General features: G+C 32.8%; 1 protein-coding gene across 1 annotated transcript in view; it reads right to left on the reverse strand.

The window, feature by feature from the left end:
- LOC114326926 (protein sidekick) overlaps positions 1-27,013 on the reverse strand; it is a 1,222,968-nt gene that overhangs the window by 326,937 nt on the left and 869,018 nt on the right. Inside the window, exon 2 of the mRNA XM_050652287.1 lies at positions 18,300-18,395. Coding sequence (XP_050508244.1) covers positions 18,300-18,395 — 96 coding nt within the window. The remainder of the gene's footprint in view (positions 1-18,299; positions 18,396-27,013) is intronic.

A 27,013-nucleotide genomic window follows, 5' to 3' on the forward strand; every position in this document is an offset into this window, starting at 1 on the left:
TACATGTATGGCATTGTTTTTATTAGACCAGGGCATGCTTAGCACTAAAAACACAGGAATAAATATATTTTTAAATATAGTAGGCACATAGAGACTTGCAACTTTTTGCATAGTATTTAGGATTAACGTCTGGAAAAAAGTCTACAATACAAAAATAGGTGGAAATGCATTATTACATTTTATAAAACGGATCGAAAAATGCATATAAACATGTTAAAATCAGTATATTAAGGGCCAAATTTTCTTATTTCGGGGTATTTGGGGTCACTGAACACGAATTTGCAATCAGAACCGACCTCCGAAGCACCTGGGTGCACAGGGTTACTGGTAAAATACGTCATCACGTCATCTAGAGTTTCGAGAGTTTGTTTTTGGCACTTAATTGATGCAAACAGATTACTCGAGATGACTGATATTGTGGAGCAGTAATGACAGAACAATTACATATCATTTAATTTCTATCCATTAAATAGATCAGTGAAGATCGTTATATCGGATCTTATACTTATACGAATTACTGGGAAATGCAATTCTCAATATGATTACAAGTACTCAAATACAAGAGTAATCATAAATCATAGTAATCAAAGTATCCTACTAATAGTAATACAAAATATGTACATACTGAGAAATACGATTCTCGATATGATTACCGGTACTCAAATACAAAAGTAACAAAAGTAATCAAAGTAATCAAAGTAACGAATACTTTAAATGATTACTTTATACCTCCTCTTGTTATTCTCTTCTCCTCTTATTATCCTCTTTTATTACCCTCTTTTATTATCTTCTATTTAATATATCTCTTTTCATCTAAAATCTAAATCATCATACTGAACGTACCCCGTATATTCTTACTCTGTGAGTATCTGTTTTAATACGGAACTTGCCTAACTTCCTACAGTTCACGCTGTCATTTCAATTCTCAAAATAGTGGTGGTAATGTCATAAAAGGCAAAGAAGCTTCAAAATTATTTATTTCTAGACGATCTTTCTCTTGGGGTATGAATACTAAGAATTCTAATTATTACAATCATTACATTCCTCATTATATCCCATGCATGCCTAGTTTCTTATTAACAGTTTTTCTAATATTTTTTATATCTAACCTAACCTCCAATGTCAAAGCATGTGTTCTGATATTTTAGCTTTAAATATATCTTTTTAATTTACATATAAGCACGCTTAGTAATCAAATTATTTAACTATTCCGTCACTATTAATTTTATTTTATTCTTTCGCCAATTTACTACTCTTTACGATTATTTGGCAAAGGCTCGTTCTTGGTTTTTCTTCTTAATGATTGATATGTGTCTTTATCTTATAGTTTTTGGGAATAAAACCACTTTTCTCCCTCCGGGAGCTTCAAGCATCCTCAAATCGCCGGCGATACAACAACGAGGACCATATCATCAGAACTGCAACCACATCACCAAGACTGCAACAACCAACATCCGAAGACCTGGTGAAATACAGCATTTAGAACCACAGCACAGTTGCAGAAACAGCAGTACCATTCAACATTAAGAAGTTACCATCGAACCAGATACCAAAGCCATAAGTATAATCTACAAATTGTCAGTTTTTGGCAAGAATTTGAATATATTTGTTAATGCATTTAATAAGTCATATTTTTATTATATCTTTATGAACAATGAACATAATTAGTTAAAAATACTGTTTTGTTTGCTTTCATTCTAAATTTCCATAGTTCATTTCTAAGATTAGGACAAGACGAACACACACCTGAGTAACTGAACTAGGCTAAGGGTGTAGCGATGGCTATCTTGGATGATTGAGGTAATATTTTCGAATGTTATTTCAATTAGCTGAGGTAGTCCAACGCCTTTTTTCGTTTCAATTTAACTAACATTATATTTTCCAGAAGATATGTGGGGGTCCTTTTCAATCAAATCCGTTGTGAAAAGGAAAATGACACTCCAAAACGGTCATTAACTGGCCTAGGTGAATTTTCCGGGAGCAGGACGGGTGGCCGCGTTAATGAAATTGGCTTTTTTAGTTGTTTTTCGTTCTCTTTTATTTCGTCTATTTACATTGCCGTAAACAAATATTGGATTTTGTGCGGTTACCTTTGGAATATTAAAATAATATTTTTATGAGAATGTATTGGAAAAATGATAAGTTACGATTTGGATGAGATTATTGGAAATGGGCAACAATAATTGCAAAATTGTAAATTACAAATAAGACTTTTCGACCTGTGACTTGTGAATATACAGTGCGGTGGAATAAGTGTTGCCCCCCTCTGTTAACTTGTTTATTTTAAGAATATAAGCAAAACGCTCGGACAGGTCGATTTTTAAACTAACCATAGTATATTATAGCATCAACGTTTCGAACTTTACGCGATCCCTCTTCAGGTGACAGGCATAACTTTGATTTTTGTAAATGGTAAAATACATCATGTGACACCTCATTTAACAGCTTTTAAAATACTGATTTCAAAAATGTATAATACTTTAATCCTTTTTGAGATCGCAGGCCCAAAATTTCGGTCGAATTCTTTTTAAACGAATTTATTTTTTTCGAATTCTGAGAAAACTAATAAGTATTTTTAAAAAATTTAAACGCAGAATGAAAGATTAGATTATTACCGAGAGCTGACAGTCCCTTAGAATAAACAAAAAGTTTCTTTTGAATGATATATTTGAAATTAAAAATCACAAAATTTTCTCTTTTTACCACCACTGTAACTTATTAAAATAAACATTATAGGAGTTCTCAGGAACTTTGGATCATCGAGAATACTGTAATATTTCATTCTGCGTTTAAATTTTTCAAAAATATTTATTGGTTTTTTCAGGATTCGAAAAAAAAATGATTGCATTTAGAAAGAATTCGACCGGAATTTTTCGCCTACGCTCTCAAACAGGATTAAAGTATTATACATTTTTGAACTCAGTATTTTAAGAGCTTTTAAATGAGGTGTCACATGATGTACTTTCCCATTTAAAAAAATCAAAGTTATGGCTGTCACCTGAAGAGGCATCGCGTAAAGTTCGAAACGTTGATGCTATAATATACTATGGTTAGTTTAAAAATCGACCTGTCCGAGCGTTTTGCTTATATTCTTAAAATAAACAAGTTAACAGGGGGGGCAACACTTATTCCACCGCACTGTATGAAATTTCAGAATATCGAAACAACTGAAAAAAAGGTCAAAATTAATAATGACATATCTAGAAACTAGTGTGTAAGTACAAAACGCAAAGGTAAAAGAAATGTTGGAAGATTTAGGAAGAGATGAAGTGAAGTAACGGATCAGGCTAGAAAGTCTATCCCGTGAAGGCTAATAATGATAAGGTTTTAATAATTTAGCAGCTGTTCATTTCATTTCCTTTCGGTCCATCACAGTACATCAATATCTTTCCATTAACAACCTTTAATGACCCACTAGATAACTCCATTAATGAGACCCCAAATAAACAACGCAAGCCTCGATGTCTTTGGAACAAAATTTTATCGCTGGGATCAAGAAATTTCTACCAGAAGCCAGTGACTACTAGAGACACCACCATGTATGTGTGTAGCAATTCTATTTCTTCCAAAAACAGGTATCTGTTCTAGAAGGGTCCTCGTCGAAACTCAAAACGACGGGACATTATAAATAGAGAATAGTTTAAATTAAACCGTTCAGTAAGTCTGAATTATCGGGTATAAAATTGTACGCTTTGTAAAAATATTGTATATGTTACAAGTGCGTATAATTGTCGGGGATAAATGTATTATATAATAGTGTTCTTCTTCTTCTTCTTCTTCTTCTTGTAGTGCCTATCCGTTTCGGATGTTGGCGACCATCATGGAAATCTGTACTTTGCACACTGCTGCTCTAAAAAGATTTGTGGTTGTTGTTTTGAACCACGTACGTAGATTTTTCAACCACAAAATCCTTCGCCTTCCTGGTCCTCTCTTTCCTTCCACTTTTCCTTGCAAGATTAGTTGCAGCAGTCCATATCTTTCACTGTTCCTCATGATGTGACCGAGGTATTCGATTTTGGCTGTTTTTATTGTGATTAATAGCTCTTTTTCTTTCTGCATTCTCAGCAAAACACCCTGATTATTAATGTGGTCGGTATAAGATATCTTCAGAATTCGACGATAAAGCCACATTTCCAACGCCACAATTTTCTTGCAGGTGGCGTCTGTGAGAGTCCACGACTTAACTCCGTACAACAGTATAGGAAAGATATAACATCGTAGTAACCTGATTTTTATGGGTATCTACAAGTCATGACATTTAAATAACTTTGCCATTTTTTGAAATGCAGATCTTGCTTTCTCTATCCTACATTTGATTTCTATGGAATGGTCCCAATTTTCATTGACGTTCGTACCAAGGTAGGTGTATGTTTTTACTCTTTCTATTTGTTGACCGTTCACACTGATTCGTTTAAATTGCTGTTCCTTTTTAGGGATCATGATACATTTTGTTTTCTTAGTTTTTAGCGAAAGACCGTATCTCTGACTGACTTCTGCAATTATGTTCATTAACTCTTGGAGGACTTCATCACTGTCAGCGAATACCACTGTGTCGCCTGCGTATCTTATGTTATTGATACATTCTGCGTTAATTCGAATTCCGGCTTCAACATCGTCCACTGCTTCTTGAAAGATTTCGTCAGAGTAGATGTTAAACAGCAGTGGTGATAGTATACATCCCTGACGGACCCCACGTTTGATTTTGATATCATCAGATTTTCCTGCCTCTGTCCGGATAGATGATGTTTGATTCCAGTACAGATTGCTGATAATCCTTAAATTACAGGTGTTTATTTCAATATTGTTTAGTATCTCCATCAGCTTGTCGTGCTTTACAGTATCGAGCGCTTTATGGTAATCAAAACATGCATAAATATCGCAATTTACGTCTCTACATCGTTGAAATAGCACTTGTATATACTAAATAGAGCCTCTCTGCCTCTCTTGTACCCACTGCATTTCGAAAACCAAACTGTGTACGGCTGATTTTTTCTTCGCACAGTCTATAATATATTCTTTGATGTATAATTTTTAGAAACAATTTTAAAATATGGCTCATTAAGCTGATGGTTCGGAAATCACTGCAGGATACGAATTTTCTTTTCTTTGGTAAAGCAATAAACGTCGACTTCAGCCATGTTCTTGGTATTACTCCGCATAAATATATTTCATTAAATATGTTGGTAAGGCGTTGAGTACCGTCGTCGGTGTTAAATAGTTTTATTAATTCAGCATATGCACTGTCAGATCCAGGAGCTTTGCCATCTTTTAGTTGTGAAATTGCTCTTTCCACTTCATCCGATGTGATTAGTAAGTGGTCATCACATATGTAGGATGGAGGTTGTTCGGATCTAGTATCATCAAAGAGTTCCTTTATGTATTTTGTCCATATGCAGATTTCTTGATTTCTGTATGAGATGATATTCCCCTGTTGGTCTCGCAATTTGCTAGCCGTGTTGGATTTCTGAAGACCAGCTGCTTGTTTTACCTTTTTATGAATGTTAAACGTATCATGTTTTTGTTCGAATAACTCTATCTCTTCACACTGTGATTTTAACCAATTTTCTTTGGCCTTTCGTAATAGTGTTAGTACAAATTAATTGAAAATAAGTGTAAATAAATTAAAATAAAAACTAAATAAAATAAGTATCACCGATACGCTTAGTGATGTCAAACATATATGGTTGTAGAAATACATATCCAAAAACATTTTTCTTTCTAACTCAACAGTTTCTTAGCACTTTTCGCTTTTTAAAATCCGTTTCCTTTATAAAACTTTTCGTAACGTCTTTTATATTTCATTGACGAGCAGCATTCCGTCGTCATAAATCCAAAATATCATAATGTCTGGTGTTTGTTCCTGCTAGGTTTTATTTTGTAGCTTTCATCGGCATCGCGACGGAGGCGGCGTCGGCAGTGGTGGTATTCAATTCGACGTTGAATTTAAACGTTCGCTTTTATGTAGCACGTGCTCGTAAAGGCCTTAATAAACATGTAAAACTGCTAGTTTACGTTATACTCACGGAAATAGTAAACAAATGGCGGATGGTTGTGGGATAGTAAAAATTCCTTGTTGTTGAATAGCCAGGATAGGACTGTTACTCTTTTATATTCAGACCTGGTCGAAAGAGCCCATGAAAATACTGCCACAACTCCATGTGCAGTCAATTGTTGAAATCCGAAAAACTAAACTTCAAAAGAAATATAATGGTTATCAATTCCATTCTATCAATTAGACAAAATTTGTTCTGAAGCTATTTTCTTGTGGTAAGTTAATATTTTTATTTTATAATAGGTTTATTTTGACATTTCAATTTCTACTTCCGGAATCGGCTTAAGGACGATTTCCGAAGTGGAAATCGAAACATCAAAATAAACGTATTTTAAGAGATTAAGTGCGAAGTAAAAGTGCTCACTTTCTTGGATTTGCTTTTGGCTAGTGTTCCACCAGAAAATAAAAGGATGTGTGTGTACTTTGTACGCACGTAAGAAGTTATACTTCTATTATATGATTTCAACAAAATAAAATACTTTAAAGAGTTTATTTTTATTTTATTTAAATATTAAACTAATTTTAATACTTACTACTTTCTAAAAATCCAAAAATTAAAAAAAAACAACAATTGTCTGCATTTGAACCCGGGACCTCTCGATCTCTAGTCGAATGCTGTACCAATGACGCTACGAAGGCATTGTTTTTACGGTTTCTCGGACATTATCAGAAATCACGGTAACAATTGTCTATTTCAATAGACGAAGTGAAGTATTAAATAGAAAAATGTTTTAATAATACGTATTATCTTACTCCCGAGGAAGACAAATCCAAAGACACAAAAATTATAATAAATATATTTACTAAAAATACTAATATACTTTTTACACACCTTTTTTGGACTGATACATAATTTAAAATATTTAGCAACGAATAACATATTGTCTCTGTGCGCATGCGCGTAGAATAATAAAAATTTACTCGCTATCGCGCCTAAAGAAGTATAACTTCAAAATGAAATTTTCTCATAGCAGTATATTATGCAGTTCTTTCGCGTGTCTCTAAAATTAGCAAAATTAATAAGCCCTACAGAAATGCCATTCCTCACCTTCTTACTTTACTATACTGGACAATTTAGGATTTCTGTAGATAATGGTTGATAGATTTTGCTAACCTGGGCGTTTTAGAAATTATTTCTTTTTGTTTAATACTCAATAAGGAATGAACCATCTTCATTCTAAAATTGCCTGACTAAGTGTCAGACTTCTATTGTATGACTAATAGCCAGGGAGGTAGTGTCAAATTTGACCGGAGCATTTTAGCATGGCTGCTTTCTTTTTATTTAGTTAGGTATTCCAAAGCTTATTAACAAATGATGTGTCAGCTGGCCCAAAACCAGGGATTTTAGACAAGGAAAGGTAAAATATGAAACTTGATGGAAAAACGCTACAACTTATGTCAAATATTTACCTACTTGATTAACAACTGTTAATAGCCTTGTTGACTTCTCTCCTAGCTTTCACTCAGGCAATCCGGGTTCAAATCCTAGCGTTGAAACTTTTTTTTTTGACATTTGTCTAAAATTGACATTTTATTTTGAAAAATAATTATTTTTATAATAACACGTTTGTATTATTTATACGAGACAATATAAAAAAATCTGTATGTCTTTTATAGAATTATGCATAGAACTTATGAAATAGAACTATGCATTTGATCATAAATATTATGATTGACCTCAATTAGCAAAGTTGTTGTAAATGAGCCCCTGAAGTTTCCTGAGTTAGTACGACCAATCTAAGTCAAAAAGGGGGTTGCCCTCCCCACCCCCTCACGACGTTTTTTTTATTTTTTGGATAAATTGTTTTTTCTTAATGTAATATGATGTAGAACCAAAAGATACATGCAACCTTAATTTTTCACTTTTCTATCACCAACCCCCATTTTTTAATAGGAATCTAAATATTTCCCTGTTCTCTATAATAGGTAGGTATATAAAAATGGATGTTTGTCTGTATGAGGAGCGAGTTAAATTAATACTAAATAGCTTTGTCATGTGTCATGAAATATATCCAGTGGTTACAGCCAATTCCTTCCAAACGCAATATATCCAATAGAAAATAGCTATCGAAAGTGTGCAAATCAATCAAAACACAATAAAGCCAGTATTCCGCTGAATAACGCCCTTATTATAAAAATAATTATTTTTCAAAATAAAATGTCAATTTAAAAAAAATTCAACGCCAGGATATGAACCCGGATTGCCTGAGTGAAAGCTAGGAGAGAAGACAGCAAGGCTATTAAGAATTGTAAGTCACGAAGATAAATATTTGACATAAGTTGTAGCGTTTTTCCATCAAGTTTCATATTTTACCTTTTCTTGTCTAAAATCTCCGGTTTTGGGCCAGCTGACAGATCATTTGTCAATAAGCTTTGGAATACCTAACTAAATAAAAAGAAAGCAGCCATGCTAAAATGCTCCGGTCAAATTTGACACTACCTCCCTGGCTATAAGTAGTTTTATTGTCCTATAGTTTGTACATTGTACCTTGTTTTTGTAAACAGGTAATAATATACTGTTTGTCCATTCTGTACAGGATTTATATTAGCATAAAAATATTAGAGTAATTCATATCGATTTAATTTTTAAAAGTCTTAAACAAACATTGTCTATATGCATTGTTTGCATTACATAAATGGGTGACATCGATGTTGCAATGTAGGCCACTCGTTTTGAAAACTTTGAAGTCAGCGATTCTAATATTATTAGTAATTCACGGTCACATTCGGGTGTCGTGAATCATAATAAATCAATTACGATTTATTTATAGATACGGAGAAAGTAAAGAAGGGATTGATTCATTATTCAGACATCGACGGGGTTAGATCATAGACTTTGCCCATCAACTAGTTACTGGCGTATTTAGTGTTCCAAATAAATATATGTCTGGTAAATAGTGTTTTCAACTTAATCATCATCAATCATCGGGAGTAACAACCCCCAGTACCACGATAATTCGTCTGGCATATATGGTGTATAACAAAAAGAGCATACACAATTTTCTACAAGAGGCTAAATAAAGTGGTTAACAAATTACACATTTTGTGCCTAACGTGGGATTCAGTAGCTTGAACTCAAATGACGTTACAACTTTGTTTCTTAACAATTGTAAAATAATGAAACAAAGAATGAGTTTATTGCACCGGAAGGTACACAGCATCATCGTTGACTCGATAACGCCTAGTGAGTATTTGGCCTGCTCTAGAATCAGCTTCCATTCCTTTCTATCCCCTGCCTTGGTTTTCGGCATATTCACCACAAATGCGGAAAGCTCAAAATTATAGCATCTAAGCCATACTCCGCTTACGTGCACGCCTTTATAAATACAGGGTGCGCCAAACCTCTGGTTTTCTTTGATTACGGCTAAATTATGGGATATACAAAAAAATGTTTTTAACAAAATTAATGTATATCGAACACCGTATATATTAAATCATTTCTGAATATAGTTTTTAAAAATATTAAGAATTTATTATAGGCCTAAAGTTAACAATTTTCGAAATATTTACACTTTTATTGAGAAAAATGGTAATATTCAAAGGGCTGTGGATTAGGCTTTCAAGGTAATAAAAATTTAAATGATATGTCAAAGTTTTTTTAGCATACTGTTATTTTTAAAAAAATTAACATATTTGACATATACCCATAAAATATACAGTGTGATCACTATATGCAAATACAAAATTTTCTCATTTTTTTTTAAAAGGACACCCTGTATATTAGTATTGCCTGTTGTAGTAAATATTACAACCTTTCTTTTGGTGTAAGGTTGTATGTACCTAGCTTGTTCCGTTTTGTAGATATTTAAAAAAACTCTAGATATTACGTTTTTGCGGATTTTTTATTAAAAAATTTTTTTGCAAAATAAATAATTATAATCTGGTTTTAGAAACATACATCAAAATATCAAATATGAAAATAAAAACGTAATTAAAGATTAAAATAAATCGTATACTAGTACAATTCAATTGAATTTAATAACTTAAAATTATTTTACAAAAAATATTTTACCATACTAATGAATGCATAAATTAGTTACTAAATTAAATAAACCACTAAATTTGATATCTACCCTAGTAATTTTTCTACCACATCAACTTTCCTGTACCAAATTAAATGTTAGCTGTATTGTATTTACGAGTAAGGTCTGTTAAACTTTTAATTTACCTTTTAAATTTACTTACATCTTGAGAACATAATTATAAAGTATGCTTTGAAACAAATTAATGTTAAATGTATTAGTCAAATTATTTATTAATATAAATAGTATTACCTGGTGTCACAAAAGCTGGTAGTTGAAATCTTTTATATTTTAAATTTTAATTTTTCAACCGAACAATTGATGGATATGACATTTGTTTTGGGTGACACCATTAGAAATTATTACCAGCTTTTGTGACACGACTATATCGATACTATTTACTTCACAATATATACTTCTATAACGTTCATTTGTTTCAAAGCATACTCTTTATACGTTCTCAAGATGTAGGTAAATTAAAAAGTTATTAACTGATCTTACTCAATACAATTTAACTAACAAAATTGGGTACAATAAAGTTACTAGCGTAGAAAAATTTCTAAGGAAGATTTTAAAATTGGTTGTTTAATTTAATAATTAATTTATCCATATTAATTAATTATTAGTATGGTAAAAAATTGTTAGTAACATAATTTTAAAGTTATTAAATTCAATTAAGTTGCACTTGCATACGTTTTATTTTAATCTTTAATTACGTTTTTATTTTCATCTTTCATATTTTAGTGTATGTTTCTAAAATCAGAGTATAATTTTTTTTGCAAAAAAATTTAATTAAAATTATCGCCGATATAAAATATCCGCGAAACGTAAAATCTATAGTTATTTTTTAAATATTTACAAAACCAAACATGCTATGTACATAAAACCTTATACCAAAAGAAAGGTTGTAATATTTACAACAAAATGCAATAATAATATACAGGGTGTTCCATTTAAAAAAAATGAGAAAATTTTGAATTTGCAAATAGTGATCACACTGTATATTTTATGGCTATAACTAAAAGATATTAAATTATTTAAAAATGACATTATATTATAAAAACTTTGACCTACCACTTAAATTTTTATTCCCTTGGAAACGTAATCCACAGCCCTATAAATATTACCATTTTTCTCAATAAAAATGTAAATATTTCGAAAATTATTAACTTTAGGCCTATAAGACCTTATACGAATTTTTCATATTTTTAAAAACTGTATTCAAAAATGATTTAATATATAGGGTGTTCCATTTAACAAAATACAACTTTGGTTCATACCGTCGTTCTGACTCACCCTGTATAATCGAAAATAATTTTAAATTATAGACGGTTTTAATATACATTAGTTTTGTTAAAATCATTTTTTTGTATATCCCATAGTTTAGCCGTAATCAAAGAAAACCAGATGTTTGGCGCACCCTGTATATCTGAGGATTTTACGTTCAAAACAGCCTAACTTTCTTCATCACTTTTTGTTATCGTCCACGTTTCTGACGCGTAAGTGAAGACGGGCTTGATTACTGTATATCAATATTTTTGTTCTTTTTGTGACTGTCTTCTTCATGGAGTACCGTCTCCTATCGGAGGTTGGCTACCATCACAGCAATCTTAACTTTGTTGGCTGCAGCTCTGAACAAGGGCGCCCATATAAAAATTTTTAGGGGGGGGCCAAACGTGAAGATGTTGCACATTACATTTTGTATATTTCGGATGACAAAATATACAGTAGACGCTCTCTATAACGAACACGGATATAACGAGGTTTCGCTTATAACGAGGTACATTAGGTGTCCCATGAAATTCCTATTGAACTATAACGCTCTATAACGAGGCATATTTGGTTACAACGAGGAAAATTGAAATCGAAGAATACTTGTTTTTACCTGGTTTTAGCGTTGTAATGGTCATAAATAAATAAATGCTCCAACTACCTGTACATAGAAATGCCCAACATCTGTCTTATTATCGAGGCCAGTGCCGTAATAAACTCGGCCACCTGTAATAAACATCTGCCTGTTTATCGACCGATATTGAATACTACAGGAAATTTACAATTTATGGCGGCGAAGTCTCATATTGTTCACTGTTCAGGTTGACCATCGACATCTAATAAACTACGTAAGAGGCATCAAAACATTTCAATATTATTATTGTTTGATATAACGAGATCCGCTTATAACGAGATAATTAATCCACCATTTCAGTTCTCGTTATAGAGGGAGTCTACTGTAGTTTAAACCACCTAAAAAACCTAGTTTGAACCCTGTTGTGAGAAATTATTCATACATTTAAACACTAGACCAAGTTTTTAAATGGAAATGTCATGGGTACCTCAAAAGTTGCACCTCTCTTTAAAACCCGTTTGAAAAGAATACAATGCTTGCAAAGCCTTCCCTTCAACTTTGGCGAGCAGACTAACCATGAGTATGTGTCGAACCAAGTTTTTACTTTAAAATCTTAAAAAGGAGCCCCCTTTATTTTTGCAGATTTAGAATCCTTATGAAAAATAAGGCACACATATTCCAAACATTTTTAGAATCGTTGATAGATGGCGCAAATAAATCGCATTTTCCGAATATAGCGCCATCCGTCAACAATTCTAAAAAAGTTCGAATAAATGTTACTTATTTTTTGAGGAGGAAACTCAATCTGCAAGAAAAAACGGGGGTTCCTATTTAAGATTTTAAAGTTAACTCTCACCCCACCTCCAGAGTGTGGAATGAAAAATCCTGTTTGGTGTCATTCTATAGAGTTTTGAAAAATATTAAACACGTGTTTTTTAGTTTTTATTTGGAAGTATATTTCTCGAGATATTAGACCGTTTCTATAATTTTGCTATGGTATCACGATATACCGTTTTTTCCGATTATAGCGCTATGTATCCACAATTCGCAAAATTCGAATAAAATTTGCTTATTTTTACAAGGAAAATCCAAATCTGCAACAAAAATTAGGGGTTCCATTTAAGATTTTAAAGTTACCCCCCGCTCCACACCCAGGGGTTGAAGTGGTGGACTTGTTTAGTGTCATCGCATAGATTTTTGAAAATTATTGAACACGTATTTTTCAGTTTTTCGATCCGATGTTCATTTCGCGAATTATTCGACCTTTCCGCTACTTTTGGGACACCCTGTATATAACACTCATTCATCATGAAAGATCACCTTTTTTTCATTTAAATAAAATTGTTCTGTTCATCATAATGCACACTTTAAAAATAATCTACTTACTAAAAAAATACTTATGCAAACTAGAATTTGACTATGTTCAATAAATTTAAAAAATTATTTTTCAGTATGAATTTATTTCGAAATATAAAATATAATTACTTTATACCAGTTCTCAAAGATTATCGGTCAGAGATCGGATTTCTTGCTGATATGGTTTTTTTTGCAGTATTATAAATGATTCATTTAATTGATAATTTTGGGTGTCGATTATAGTGTATATATGTTTCCCACGCCTCTAATCTCTTTCAATGTTTTCGTTAATAGCATACCGTGATTGTGGGAAATGTGTATTATGCACATTCTATATAGACCACTGTCGCAGACACAAAGATTTTCTTAAACTATTAATAACTACCCAATATGTGAATTTTTTTTATTAATAAATATGTTGTTTCCAATTTATCTCTCAAAATTATCCAATAATTTTTTGACACAAATACGTTTATGTAATATAAATTTAATTTTTGTTCTTTCCCGAAAAGCTGGGGGGGGGGCCACGGCCCCCCCCTGCCCGTGTGTATGGGCGCCTATGGCTCTGAACTGTATTGAACTGCACCCATACCACCTCCCTCCTTAAATTTCGCAACCAGGAAATCCTCCTACGTCGCACATTTCTCTTTCCCGAGATTTTTCCTTGGATTATGAGTCTTAGCAGAGAGTACTTTTCTCCTCTCATTATGTGGCCTACATATTCCAGTTTTTTCGTTTGGATGGTTTTTATGACTTCGCATTCCTTCCCCATCTTCAGCAAAACATCTTGATTTGTTACTCTTTCTGTCCATGGTATTTTCCATATTCTCCTGTAACACCACATCTCGAATGCCTCAAAGTTTTTAATGTTTATCTTTTTCAGTGTCCAAGCTTCCATGCCGTACAGCAGAACTGTGTTTGTGACTGTGTTTGATGTTAAAAGTTTCTTTAATCCATAGTAGGTCTATTTGCTAGGTATACCTCTGTAGATTTCTGCAATTATTGTGTTACTTTGCTTGATTTGTGAAACTAGATATATGAACTCTCTTACGTACTTTAAAATTCCTATTTATATATTCCTGTTTGCTATTTACTTCTGCTTATAGATAAAGGTAGGAGAAATAATAGGTTTTTTTTTTACTAAGGTCTGCATATATTTCAGATAAAACTATAGAGAATAGAGAATAACATCGTAAGACCGTTAGAGTGAATCTCTCAGCCGGTGCTGTAAAATTTCCATGGTTATGATGCAGTCGTTTTCAAAGGAAGCGAAAAATGAATTTATAGCACCGGATGCTGCACACGCTTACTTTTTATATAAATACACAGTAGTAATACTCTGAATAAATATAAAAGTTAAATACCAGAAAAAATAACAACGTATCGCAGGCTTTGTATTACAGCGGACATAATTATACGGATTTTTCTGGCGGCAGAGCATAATTGTATAATCAATAATGAGTGTAAAGAATATAGATATTAATAAGGAATTAACGACAGACACACAGAAGTAAGAAGTAGATATCGAAGTGTTCCAATGTTTATAATTCCGACTTCCATCAAAACGATTTTGATGGAAATTTTGGAATTAATCTCCATTTTCCCGTAACTTCAAAATCTTTCTTATGCCGAAGAGTGATTTTACCTTGGGGGTGTAATCCATCCCAACGAGAGTGTTGCTACCCTTATATTAAAAATAACCTCAAGAATCGATACAAAAATATATTCTAAGTAAAAAAATTTCTAGTTTCTTTTTACATAAACCAATCCTTTTAGACGTACGAGTATTCGTGATTGAAAATATCATTTTTTTTATGTTTTCAATCGATTTGTCACCAATAACAAACACTTTCCATTTAAAACCGCTAATAGATAAAATGTAGCTTATAAAAATCAAAGAGATGGCATTTGTATATTCTTGCTGTAAGTATTTAACGATTATTCGATTTAACGATTATTTAACGAAATTTTTAAAAACTCAACATATAATAGCAGGGAAACGGCCAATTTGACTGGAAAAATTTGCTATATGTATTTTTGAGAAATGCGTAAGTCAAAAATATCTGATTTTACAGGAGAGACAAATAAGTAACTTTGCATAACTCCACTTGTCATCATCAGCATTCTCTTTGCCTTATCCCTATTCGGGGCCGGCTTCCCTAATTGCATTTCTCCACACAATTCCATCTTGGGTCATATCAATGTTAATCCCCTCTACCAATATGTCCTGCCTTATCGTCTCCCCCAGGTCTTCTTTGATCTTCCTCTCCTACTCCTTCCAGGAATCTGCACTTCAGCTATTCTTCGTATTGGGTGATTAACGTCTCGACGTTGAACATGACCAAACCATCTTAATTTATGCTCTCTCATTTTGGCATCAATTGGTGCCACACCTAGACTTCCCCTAATATACTCATTTCTAATTTTATCCTTCTTTGTCACTCCACTCATCCATCTAAGCATTCTCATTTCCGCCACATGCATTCGTTGTTTCTCTTTCTTTTTTACTGCCCAACATTCAGTTCCGTACATCAAAGCCGGTCTTATGGCTGTTTTATAGATTTTTCCCTTCAGCTTCATTGGAATTTTTCTGTCACACAACACACCACTCGCTTCTTTCCACTTCATCCATCCAGCCCTAATTCTACTGCATGCATTTCCATTTATTTCTTCATTACTCTGTAATACCGATCCTAGGTACTTAAAACTATTGTTTTTCAGAATCATTTCACCATCCAAAGATACCATTTTAATTGTAGTAACTCCATCTTTAAATGAACATTCCAAATACTCTGTTTTTGTCCTATTTCTCTTTCAAGTCTCTTTCACTATTTCCTATTAACACTACATCATCAGCATACATTAGGCACCATGGAATACTACCCTGTAGTTTCGCTGTTATCTGGTCCAAAACTAATCAGAAGAAATAAGGGCTAAGCACCGAGCATTGATGCAATCTTACTTTCACCTAAAAATTATGTCTCTCACACACCTGTCCTAACACTAATCATACATATCTCTCACAATCTGTACATATTCGCCAGGGACTTCTTTCTTAATGAGTGCTCACCACAGAATCTCTCGAGGAACTCTATCACATGCTTTCTTAAGATCAATAAATACCATATGAGCGTTGGTCTCTTTATTCCTGTATGTTTTCATCAGTTGCCTTACAATGAAAATTGCATCTGTTGTTGATCTGCCCTGCATAAAGCCAAATTGATTATCGGATATTTCGGTTTCTTCACGTATCCGTCTATCAATTACTCTCTCCCATTATTCATGGTGTGACTAAGTAGTTCTATAGCCCTGTAGTTTGTACATTGTTGTATGTCTCCCTTGTTTTTGTAGACAGGTACAGTGGAACCTCGATAACTCGGATTAATCGGGACCGCGGCCGATCCGGATTATCGAAAATCCGGGTTAGCCGGAGAATATTAAAAATTAATAAAATACGGTATACTTACAGATAAACTCCATTAGAATTGAAATAACATGAAATATATATAAATATGCACAGTACCTACACATCTAAATTACTAAAAACACCCAAACACAAACCTAAACAAACAGAAGCGAACAATACAATACTGTATTCATACAGTCACAATCACGTTTTGTTATTATGTATTAAGAACAATGAAAACTAAGACCATTGATTAAAAAAGATTTTTTTAAATAGTCTTTCTTAAACAATGCTAACACAGTTTGAAATAAAAAATAAAGGAATACTACAGACAGGTGCCTGTTGTTTCTGCCGGCTTGTGCCATGAGTCATATTTTTACTATCCTATAGTTCAAATTACACAAATACACATTATCTCTCAAATATTTTATTACATACATACATTTTTATTGTTGGAATGTTTATCTGATAATTAACTATTTTGATGGGAAATAAGCCAGAATTAAATTGAAAAAATAATTTTATTAACATTTCGACGCCCAGAACGGGTGTCATTGTCAAAATACAAAATATGTACTGAAAATCAAAATCATTATCTGATGAAAATCGGTCCGGGTTAGCCGGACTTCCGGGTTATCGGGGGCCGACTTATCGGGGTTCCACTGTACTAATATACTGCTGCTCCATTCGTCTGGCATTTGTCCAACTTCCATAATTCTATTAAATAGACCGGCTAGCCAACTTATTCCTGTCTCTTCCAATGCTCTCCATACTTCCCAGGAATATCATCTGGTCCGACTCTGTTTTTCCTTTCTTTATTTTTTGAAGCGCTTGAGCCACTTCCTCGTTTGTTATCCTGTTAACCATTGCTGTTACTGTCTCCGTTAACTCCACAGGCTGTCTGTCAAATTCTTCATTTAATAAACTGTCAAAATACTTTCTCTATCTCTTTTTGACATCCTTTTCGTGAATTAGTATTTTATTATTTTCATCTCGGATACATCTAATCTGATTAAAATTTCTTGCTTTCTTTGCTCTCCGTTTGGCTATTTTATATATCTTTGCTTCGCCTTCCTTGGTATCAAGTTGATCGTATAGGTTTGAATACGTTTCTGCTTTAGCTTTTGCTACTGCTACATTCGCTTCCTTTTTGGCGACCATATAGTTTTGTACATAACTCCACTTGTATACTACTAAATATACCGTGAAAATTGCACAAGTCCCTAAATAATTTAAATTCTCGTTATTAGTAATCAATTTGTGTCATTTTAATCTGTACCCTGTAGGTACTCACCCGTTTACAATAAAAAGAGTTTTTATTGTATAAACACAAGAAAAGCACCGATAGGTTGGAACGTTTTGACTATTAACAAGAGCGGACTTGTGGAACTTTTGCTGATTTTATACGGTTATAAACATTAATGGAGTTATGCAGATTTCATTTACACAATTTTAGCAACATCTAGTAAAATATATTAGAACAAAACAGAGCCGTACGTAGCTTTTGGATAATACTATAACATAATATGCCATCAAAAGTATAAAACTGAATATTTTGGACTTAAGCATTTTTCATATTAGGCCGACGATATGTAAGTATTATAAATATTTACTTACCGAATGCTTGACATTGCACAATTTTTGTTGTTCCTAGCCTAATGATGCTACCGCTCAAAGAAGAGGTCGTGAATCTGGGTGCTTGCAGTTGATTCTCTGAAAAAAGAGTATTATTATTAATAAATAATTTTTAAATAACTTCATAAAAGTCACATAAAAACAATCTAGTAGATGTGTGTACGAGAAATTTTGTAAAAATCAAAATATTAATTTATGCACCAAATACATAAAAACAAGTAACTATAAAGTGAGTTGAAAAAGTGCCGTACTGTGCCATTATTATTTCACACTAGTGAAATGTGTTTGCTGCGAAATGGCTAATGAATATAATAGTCCTTGGGCCCACATATAAAATTATTATTTATGACCACACCGTCGAAACTTTTTGTACTTGTTATTTGGGTGGAGTCGGACAAATTTGGAGCTTGGCGCATTATAGTAGTGGGGCGTTTGTCTGTCAAGCTGTCACGAAGTTGTCAATTTTATTCAAGAAATGTATAACCACATTGGTCATTTTATTTTAATCAATGGTTTTTATCATATAAACAGCGAAAACAATTTTGTCGGACAAAAATATCGGACCATATGACGCGTCGGACACGCTAAATAATATGTCAAATTTATAAAAATAATAAATTTATTACCACATGGATAATTTTAACAGAATCTACCATAAAACCTTTTTACAATAATGTACATACATTTTGTACTCGTCAAATTTGGCCTTGAATAACTTTGTCAATTTCTTGTTCAATTTATTGTTGATGTAAAGTGCACTTAAATCATTTCAATTCAAAATTAAAATACAGTGGAACCCCGATAAGTCGGCCCCCGATAACCCGGAAGTCCGGCTAACCCGGACCGATTTTCATCAGATAATGATTTTGATTTTCAGTACATATTTTGTATTTTGACAATGACACCCGTTCTGGGCGTCGAAATGTTAATAAAATTATTTTTTCAATTTAATTCTGGCTTATTTCCCATCAAAATAGTTAATTATCAGATAAACATTCCAACAATAAAAATGTATGTATGTAATAAAATATTTGAGAGATAATGTGTATTTGTGTAATTTGAACTATAGGATAGTAAAAATATGACTCATGGCACAAGCCGGCAGAAACAACAGGCACCTGTCTGTAGTATTCCTTTATTTTTTATTTCAAACTGTGTTAGCATTGTTTAAGAAAGACTATTTAAAAAAATCTTTTTTAATCAATGGTCTTAGTTTTCATTGTTCTTAATACATAATAACAAAACGTGATTGTGACTGTATGAATACAGTATTGTATTGTTCGCTTCTGTTTGTTTAGGTTTGTGTTTGGGTGTTTTTAGTAATTTAGATGTGTAGGTACTGTGCATATTTATATATATTTCATGTTATTTCAATTCTAATGGAGTTTATCTGTAAGTATACCGTATTTTATTAATTTTTAATATTCTCCGGCTAACCCGGATTTTCGATAATCCGGATCGGCCGCGGTCCCGATTAATCCGAGTTATCGAGGTTCCACTGTAATTTGATCAATTTTCAAAATATCACAAGTTTAATGACGTTCTACACCTTCGGCAAAGAATTAAGGATTTGCATGAAATTTTAGTATGTTATAGTTTACTTCAAAAAACTAAGACTTGATTTTTAAAAAAATGTTTTACCGTGCCGTTTAATTACTATTAAGGGTCAAAGTTAAGTTTTAACATGGGCTCTTATGGGAATTCTTAAAAAGTTAATAACTTTTGACCCAAATTTACGATTTTTAATTATTTGTGCTTAAATTAAAGGTATTTTTGTAAGGAATAACATATTAAAAGATGAGGATTGTTTACCGTACCATTATTAAATAAAAGTGAAATTACTGTTTCGAAATTTAACAAAGTTGGTAGTAGTGAGATCAGCTGCACTCATAATTATATCCGAAACGTACGTGTCAATCACATGACCTCGGTGGTCTAGTTGTTGAGCGTTCGGTCAGAGTTCGAAACGTCCCGGGTTCCAATCCTCTACGATTCATTTTTTTTTAGTTGTTTTAATAAAAATTTTTTGAAAGTGGTAGATAAGAAAGTTAGTTTAATATTTAAATAGAATACAATTACTTCGTTAAAATTATATAATAGAAGTATAACTTCTTACGTGCGTACAAAGTACACACACATTCTTTTTTTTTTTTTCTGTTAGACAAAAATTGATCAAGATTTGGTGTTTCTAAATTTGCATACATTCGTGATCAGTGACTCGTTCAACCCCTTTTAACTACAGCCCTTTCAATAATAAGGACTTTGAACCGATGAAACTTACAGATCATATAAACAATATATACACGAGTCAAAAAACTGATGAAGTCGTTACGATTAAGTTCATTTAAGATACTAATTAGGGGGTGATTTTCTCGATTTTTTTACCAGAACCAAAAGGGACTAACTTTATTTTAAGCGTAACTTGTTTAATTTTGATGCTAGAAATTTTTTTTATAAAAACAAAAATGAAGCTTTTTTTAAACACTTTAAATAGGTTGTAATGAGTTTTCCCCGAAATGTGCTTCATTTTTGTTTATTTCACGTTAAAGTATTCCATTTGGAATTTGACGAATATGAACCTATTTTTCGTTAGCCATAACTCTGCTTCTACTAAATAAAAAGACGTGATATATACACCATTGTTTAAAATTTTTTATAGGCTATATTTTTGCTAAGAATGCTTTTTCGTCAAAATACTTACTATTTGAGTTATTTGCGAAAAACCGTCTAAAAGCGTGGTTATTTTGTTGAAAAAATGAACATATTCACTGCAAAAACCGTCTAAAAGCGTGGTTATTTTGTTGAAAAAATGAACATATTCACTGCCCAATAACTCGAAAAGTATTGACTTAGTGAAAAGACTCTATAGAACAAAAGTTACTTAAAATTAGCCAGTTTACCCATTTCCTGACTTTCTTTGGACGAATATTTTTTAACCCCCTAGAGGGGGTGAAAACCACCCCCAGGGCAAAGGCACATATCGGCACAATATCACTTTTTTTCTTTGACTTGTTAGCTGTGTGTATGCCAAATTTCATGTCAATCCAAGCGGTTCTTTAAAATTGAGAGGTTTTGCAATATTTTACCGTTAAAGAATGGACTATATATAAAATTTGCTATTGAATAAATTTAAAAACAACCTGCTAGTTTTCACGATCATTAGTTTGTCCGACTAGAGATCGTTAACCTATTAACAAATTTTCAGCTTGCTAAAAAATTTTTTGGTACGCAGGATCCAGGCCTAATATACAACGCTTTTAATCCCAGTTATTTAAACTAGGCATGAAAATTATTCCTACATACAAAGGTATGATTTTAAAACGAGTTTCAAAGTAATTTAAAGGATAGTCAGGAATTCTAATATAGCGAATCAATTAAAACTTTAATGTAAGTATGGAAGTATTCAGTAAGCTGCTACTGTAAAAGATAATAAAGCAGAATATTCAATATCTTTGTAAGAATATTACAAAACAAATTTCCATTAATATTTAACTTTATCGTGAAGGTAATTGTGCCAGGTGACCTATTTCAACGGGTTACAAAGTGTTTTGCATTTTCAAAAAATCGATTTTTGTTTTTTCTATCTATCTATACTTATACGGATTTTTACAGCTGTCGCCGCCTTCCTTCTTTCAACCAACGTCTCTAGTCGTTTCTGTTCTGCAATTTGCCCAATTAATGCACCATATCAACGAAACATAATCTTTATTTATTTGTTAACAATATTAAATGTACAATTATTATAAGCTATAGTAAATTGCCCATTCTTTTCTACCAAGGAGCATGATTTTGTGTAGGTATTATTGACCTGTAGCATTTGGGAACTCGAAGCTCCAGCTTCATTTGTTGTTCTGAGATTTTCGTCCAATTTTTGGTGGTGACTGGAATGCAGCTGCAGATATGCATCCAAAACCTTGCTTGAACAAGGCTAACAAAGCTGAAGATCGATGAGAATGGTTTGTTTTTTTATGTTTTTTGTGTCTTTCAATTTCTTCAGTTGACATTTTTGTCCATTTAGATACGGTGTTGATTCTAAGTGGACAGTTTTTGAACCAAGATCCATCCTTTCAGTTGGGGTGAATGGTAAAAAAGAGTATGTCTGATAAAATCTTTGGTCCCCTTTTTTTTTCCATTATTTTAAAAAATAATTTAACTGGGCATAAATTTTCGTTTGATGAATTTCTTACCAGCCATTTGCTGCCTTGCCAAACTTTTCGAACCGCTTTGATTTGTTTTGAAAAAATGCTGTTGTATTCAATTCGGCCCGTAAATTCTCCCATAACATCAAATTCCTTCTGGAAAAAGTGAATCTTGCAGTTTACGGCCTCATTGCCTCTCCAAGCAAGTTCAAATGAGCAAAAGTGAAAAAACTTTTTTTGTGATCCATCGGGGATTTCCTCGTCGTAGTTTTGGATGATTTTTAATAGTTCTTCGGTGGATAATGCTTTTGAACTGAGTTTTCTTTTTTCTTGAACACTTTAAAGCTGCCTCCGCTTGGTATTTTTGGCCAATCTTGCACATTTGAAAGATATCTCATATTTTTTCATATATTTTTTCATGTTAAAGGCATAATCCTGGAGAATTTTTGCTAATTCCGTTATGGTAGTACATCTTTTAAGCGTAAAATTTCTCACCCGTAGGAACTCCGAAAATTGGGTCCAAATAGAGCTACTGGACCTCTGCGTGATCAATGGGACATTTTCCGAAACCAATTTTTTTTCTTCAGCTAACTGGCATCCAAATCTAGATTTTTCTTCTTAATTTATTATATCTAAGTATAGTATGGTATAGTTAGACCCAAACCCAGACATCCAAAGTGAAAGTTATCCTCCAACACTAAATTGTTCTATTTGGTCCACATAATGTTCAGAAAAAAGTCACACCATTTTGAGCGTCGGGTTTGGGGGGGAGAGGGGGGAGACATCGGTAAATTCGTAGTTTTTTACGTTTTTCGTCAATATTTCTAAAACTATGCGGTTTAGCATGAACAACCTTTTATACAAAATTGTTCTACATTATATATTATATTATATTATATTATATTAATTATATATTATCAAAATCGTCTCAGAAGCTCCAAAAGTGTTGCAAAAGAAACTTGGTCCATAATAAACGATCTTCGAAGTAAAACTCACACAGCTCAAACATTTTCCCTTCCAGACACAGAAAATCTAAATGAATACTTTGTTAATGTGAGTAAAAATATAATATCAACTATTGTGTCACAACAAGATCCCATTTCCTATCTCCCTAATTCAAGAAAGGTTTCGAATTCATTCTTTATAAGACCGATTGGTAAATCTGAACTGATCCAAACAATCAAGAGTATCAAAAGCAAATCTTCCTGTAGTACCGATGGACTATCCATAAAAATTTTCTCAAATCTCCCAGACAATGTGTTGGGAGTCCTCATCTCTCTAATAAATGATTCTTTTGAGAAAGGTAAATTTCCAGAGTGCCTAAAGACGGCCATCATTATTCCTCTTCATAAGGGTGGTGAAAAATCTATTGCCTGCAATTATAGACCTATTGCATTACTACCGGTACTCTCCAAAATTATTGAAAGACTCATAAAAGCCCGACTTATGTCCTTTCTCGTTGATAACAAGATTTTATCACAAAATCAGTTCGGCTTTTTAAATAATAAATGTACCACCGATGCCATGTTTTCTGTACTACATGAGGTTTATCAAGCATTAAACAATAATCTCCACACTTCCACTGTTTTTTGTGATTATGCCAAAGCTTTTGATTGTGTAAATCACGACATTTTGATAAAAAAACTAGATTTCTATGGAATTCGAGCTATTTCTTTGAACTGGTTTCAATCTTACTTGGAAAATAGGAAACAACTGGTTAGAGCAAATGATACAGACTCTAGTCTCAGAAATGTTGTATGTGGGGTACCACAAGGTTCAGTATTGGGTCCTTTACTTTTCCTTATCTTTATTAATGACATCACTAGTTTAAAAATCGATGGAAAAGTTTTTCTTTTTGCTGACGATACCAGTATCACTTGGAGCAACTCAAATATCGCAACTCTTCATGCTACTATAACTTCTGATCTACTCACAATAAAATCCTGGTCAGATTCTAATTTACTCTCTTTTAACGTAGATAAAACAGTCGCATTACCCTATAAAGGAACTCTTCAACCCTTACCTCTTCATAACAGCCAGATCAGTATCGTTGATTCTGTAAAGTTTCTTGGTATTTTTTTAGATAGCAACCTTAAATGGTCCCTTCATATCGATGTGTTAAGCAAGAAACTATCCTCAGCTTGCTTTGCAATAAGATCTGTCTCGAAGAAAATGGATTTAGCCTCTTCCAAAATAACATACTTTTCATTGTTCGAGTCCCATCTTCGATATGGTCTGCCTTTTTGGGGTTTTGGTACAGCTGCCCAATCCGATGTTATTTTTAAATTGCAAAAAAGAGCAATCAGATATCTGTTTGGCCTCAGAAGAACAACACATTGCAGAAGCTACTTTAAAGATCACAGAATTCTAACATTACCTTCTTTATATATTTTAGAAACTGTTTGCTTAATTCGTAAACATCTACATGTCTTTCCAGAAAGACCTAGACATGACTATTCCACCAGAAATTCTACTTTTGACATCTATTTACCGATCCCGTCCAGTGAGTTAGTAAAGAAATCTATATTATATTCTGCAAAAAAACTATACAACCATCTCCCTCTACAACTTAAATCTGTAACATCTTTCCCCAAGTTCCGTAAAATGACAAAAGCCTATTTATCTGAAAGACCATATTATTCAATAGCAGAGTTTCTTAACCAATAACTAAGAAATTACAGTATTCTTATGTATAAGTAGAATCTTAATCTATATTTGAGTGTCATATGCAGCAGCATAACTTATTAAATCACTTATTAAATTTCTTAAGGTAGATTACGCAATTTGCAATTTTTTTAAATTTTGCAATAGATTGTTACTGATTTTTATTTGACTTTATCATCTTTTATTTATATTGACGATTTGTATAATTTTAGTAAATTGTATTTGTTATTGTTTTTATTTATGATTCTTGTAAGCTTTGTCTATAAAATTGTTAAATTTTTCATGACAATAAAGCATATTTTTATTTTATTTTATTTATTAAATTTGAAATAAAAAAGACTGTATGCATATAACCCTTCTAAAATGAACGGTTCCAAAGTTACGGAGGTAGTATAGTATAATTGGTCCAAAAAAAGGCCTAACCCAGACATCCAAAGTAAAAGTTTTCTTTTAACCCCAAATTGTTCTATATGGTCCACATATTGTTCAGTAAAAAGTTACACCATTTTGAGCGTCCGGTTTGAGGGGGGAGATGGGGGAGAAATCGGTAAATTAGTAGTTTTTTTACGTTTTTCCTCAATATTTCTAAAACTATGCATTAGCGTAAAGAATGTTGTATAGAAAAATGTTCTACATATTATTTAAAACAAAAAACGTTCGATACATAATTGTCATAAAATCAACGGTTCCAGAGTTACGGAGGGTGAAAAGTGGAGGTTTTCGATACTTTTTATATTTACCGATTTCTCCCCCCTCTCCCCCAAACCCGACGCTCAAAATGGTGTGACTTTTTTCTGAACATTGTGTGGACCATATAGAACAATTTGGTGTTGAAGGATAACTTTCACTTTGGATGTCTGGGTTTTTGGTATAGTTATACCATACATTGCCCAAAAAATATAAAAAGTATCGAAAACCTTGACTTCTCACCCTCCGTAACTCTGGAACCGTTGATTTTATAACAATTGTGTATAGAACATTTTTTGTTTTAAATTTTTTATAGAACATTTTTGTAGATAACATTGTTTACGCTAAAGCATAGTTTTAGAAATATTAACAAAAAACGTAAAAAAAACTACTAATTTACCGACTTCTCCCCATCTCCCCCCCAAACCGGACGCTCAAAATGGTGTAACATTTTACTGAACAATACGTGGACCATACAGAACAATTTGGTGTTAGAGAAAAACTTTTACTTTGGATGTTCGGGTTAGGCCTTTTTTTGGACCAGTTATATTATACTACCTCCGTAACTTTGGAACCATTCATTTTAGAAAGATTATGCACAGGGCCTTTTTTATTTCAAAATTAATGTAAAACAATTTTGTATAGAGGGTTGTTCATGCTAAACCGCATAGTTTTAGAAATATTGACGAAAAACGTAAAAAACTACGAATTTACCGATTTCTCCCCCCTCTCCCCCCCCCCAAACCCGACGCTCAAAATGGTGTGACTTTTTTCTGGACATTGTGTGGACCATATAGAACAATTTGGTGTTGAAAGATAACTTTCACTTTGGATGTCTGGGTTATGCCATCTTTTGGATCAACTATACTATACTAGTATACAAAATTGATTACGCCTCAATGACGTTTGTCAAACTGACAACAATAGAATTACCAGACACCCTCGTGACGGATCTGTCATAATTTTGTCGCTGAGAAATCACGGGCAGGAAGGAGTTTTGTCAGTAGGAAACATGGCGTTGCTATGACGTTTTATCAGTTAAAATTAGTCTAGTGAAATAGTCATACCAAATTGCTGAAAGGTCGAGTTGGTCTTGCCGATGAGTCGTTGTAGACCCAAGTCGGAATCCGCAATAAACACCGTAACATCGGCGTATCTGATGCTGTTGCCCCATTTAGTAAAGAAAATAGTCTTTTTTCATTAACT

Source organism: Diabrotica virgifera, chromosome 5 (assembly GCF_917563875.1).
Source record: "Diabrotica virgifera virgifera chromosome 5, PGI_DIABVI_V3a".
Lineage (NCBI taxonomy): Eukaryota > Metazoa > Arthropoda > Insecta > Coleoptera > Chrysomelidae > Diabrotica > Diabrotica virgifera.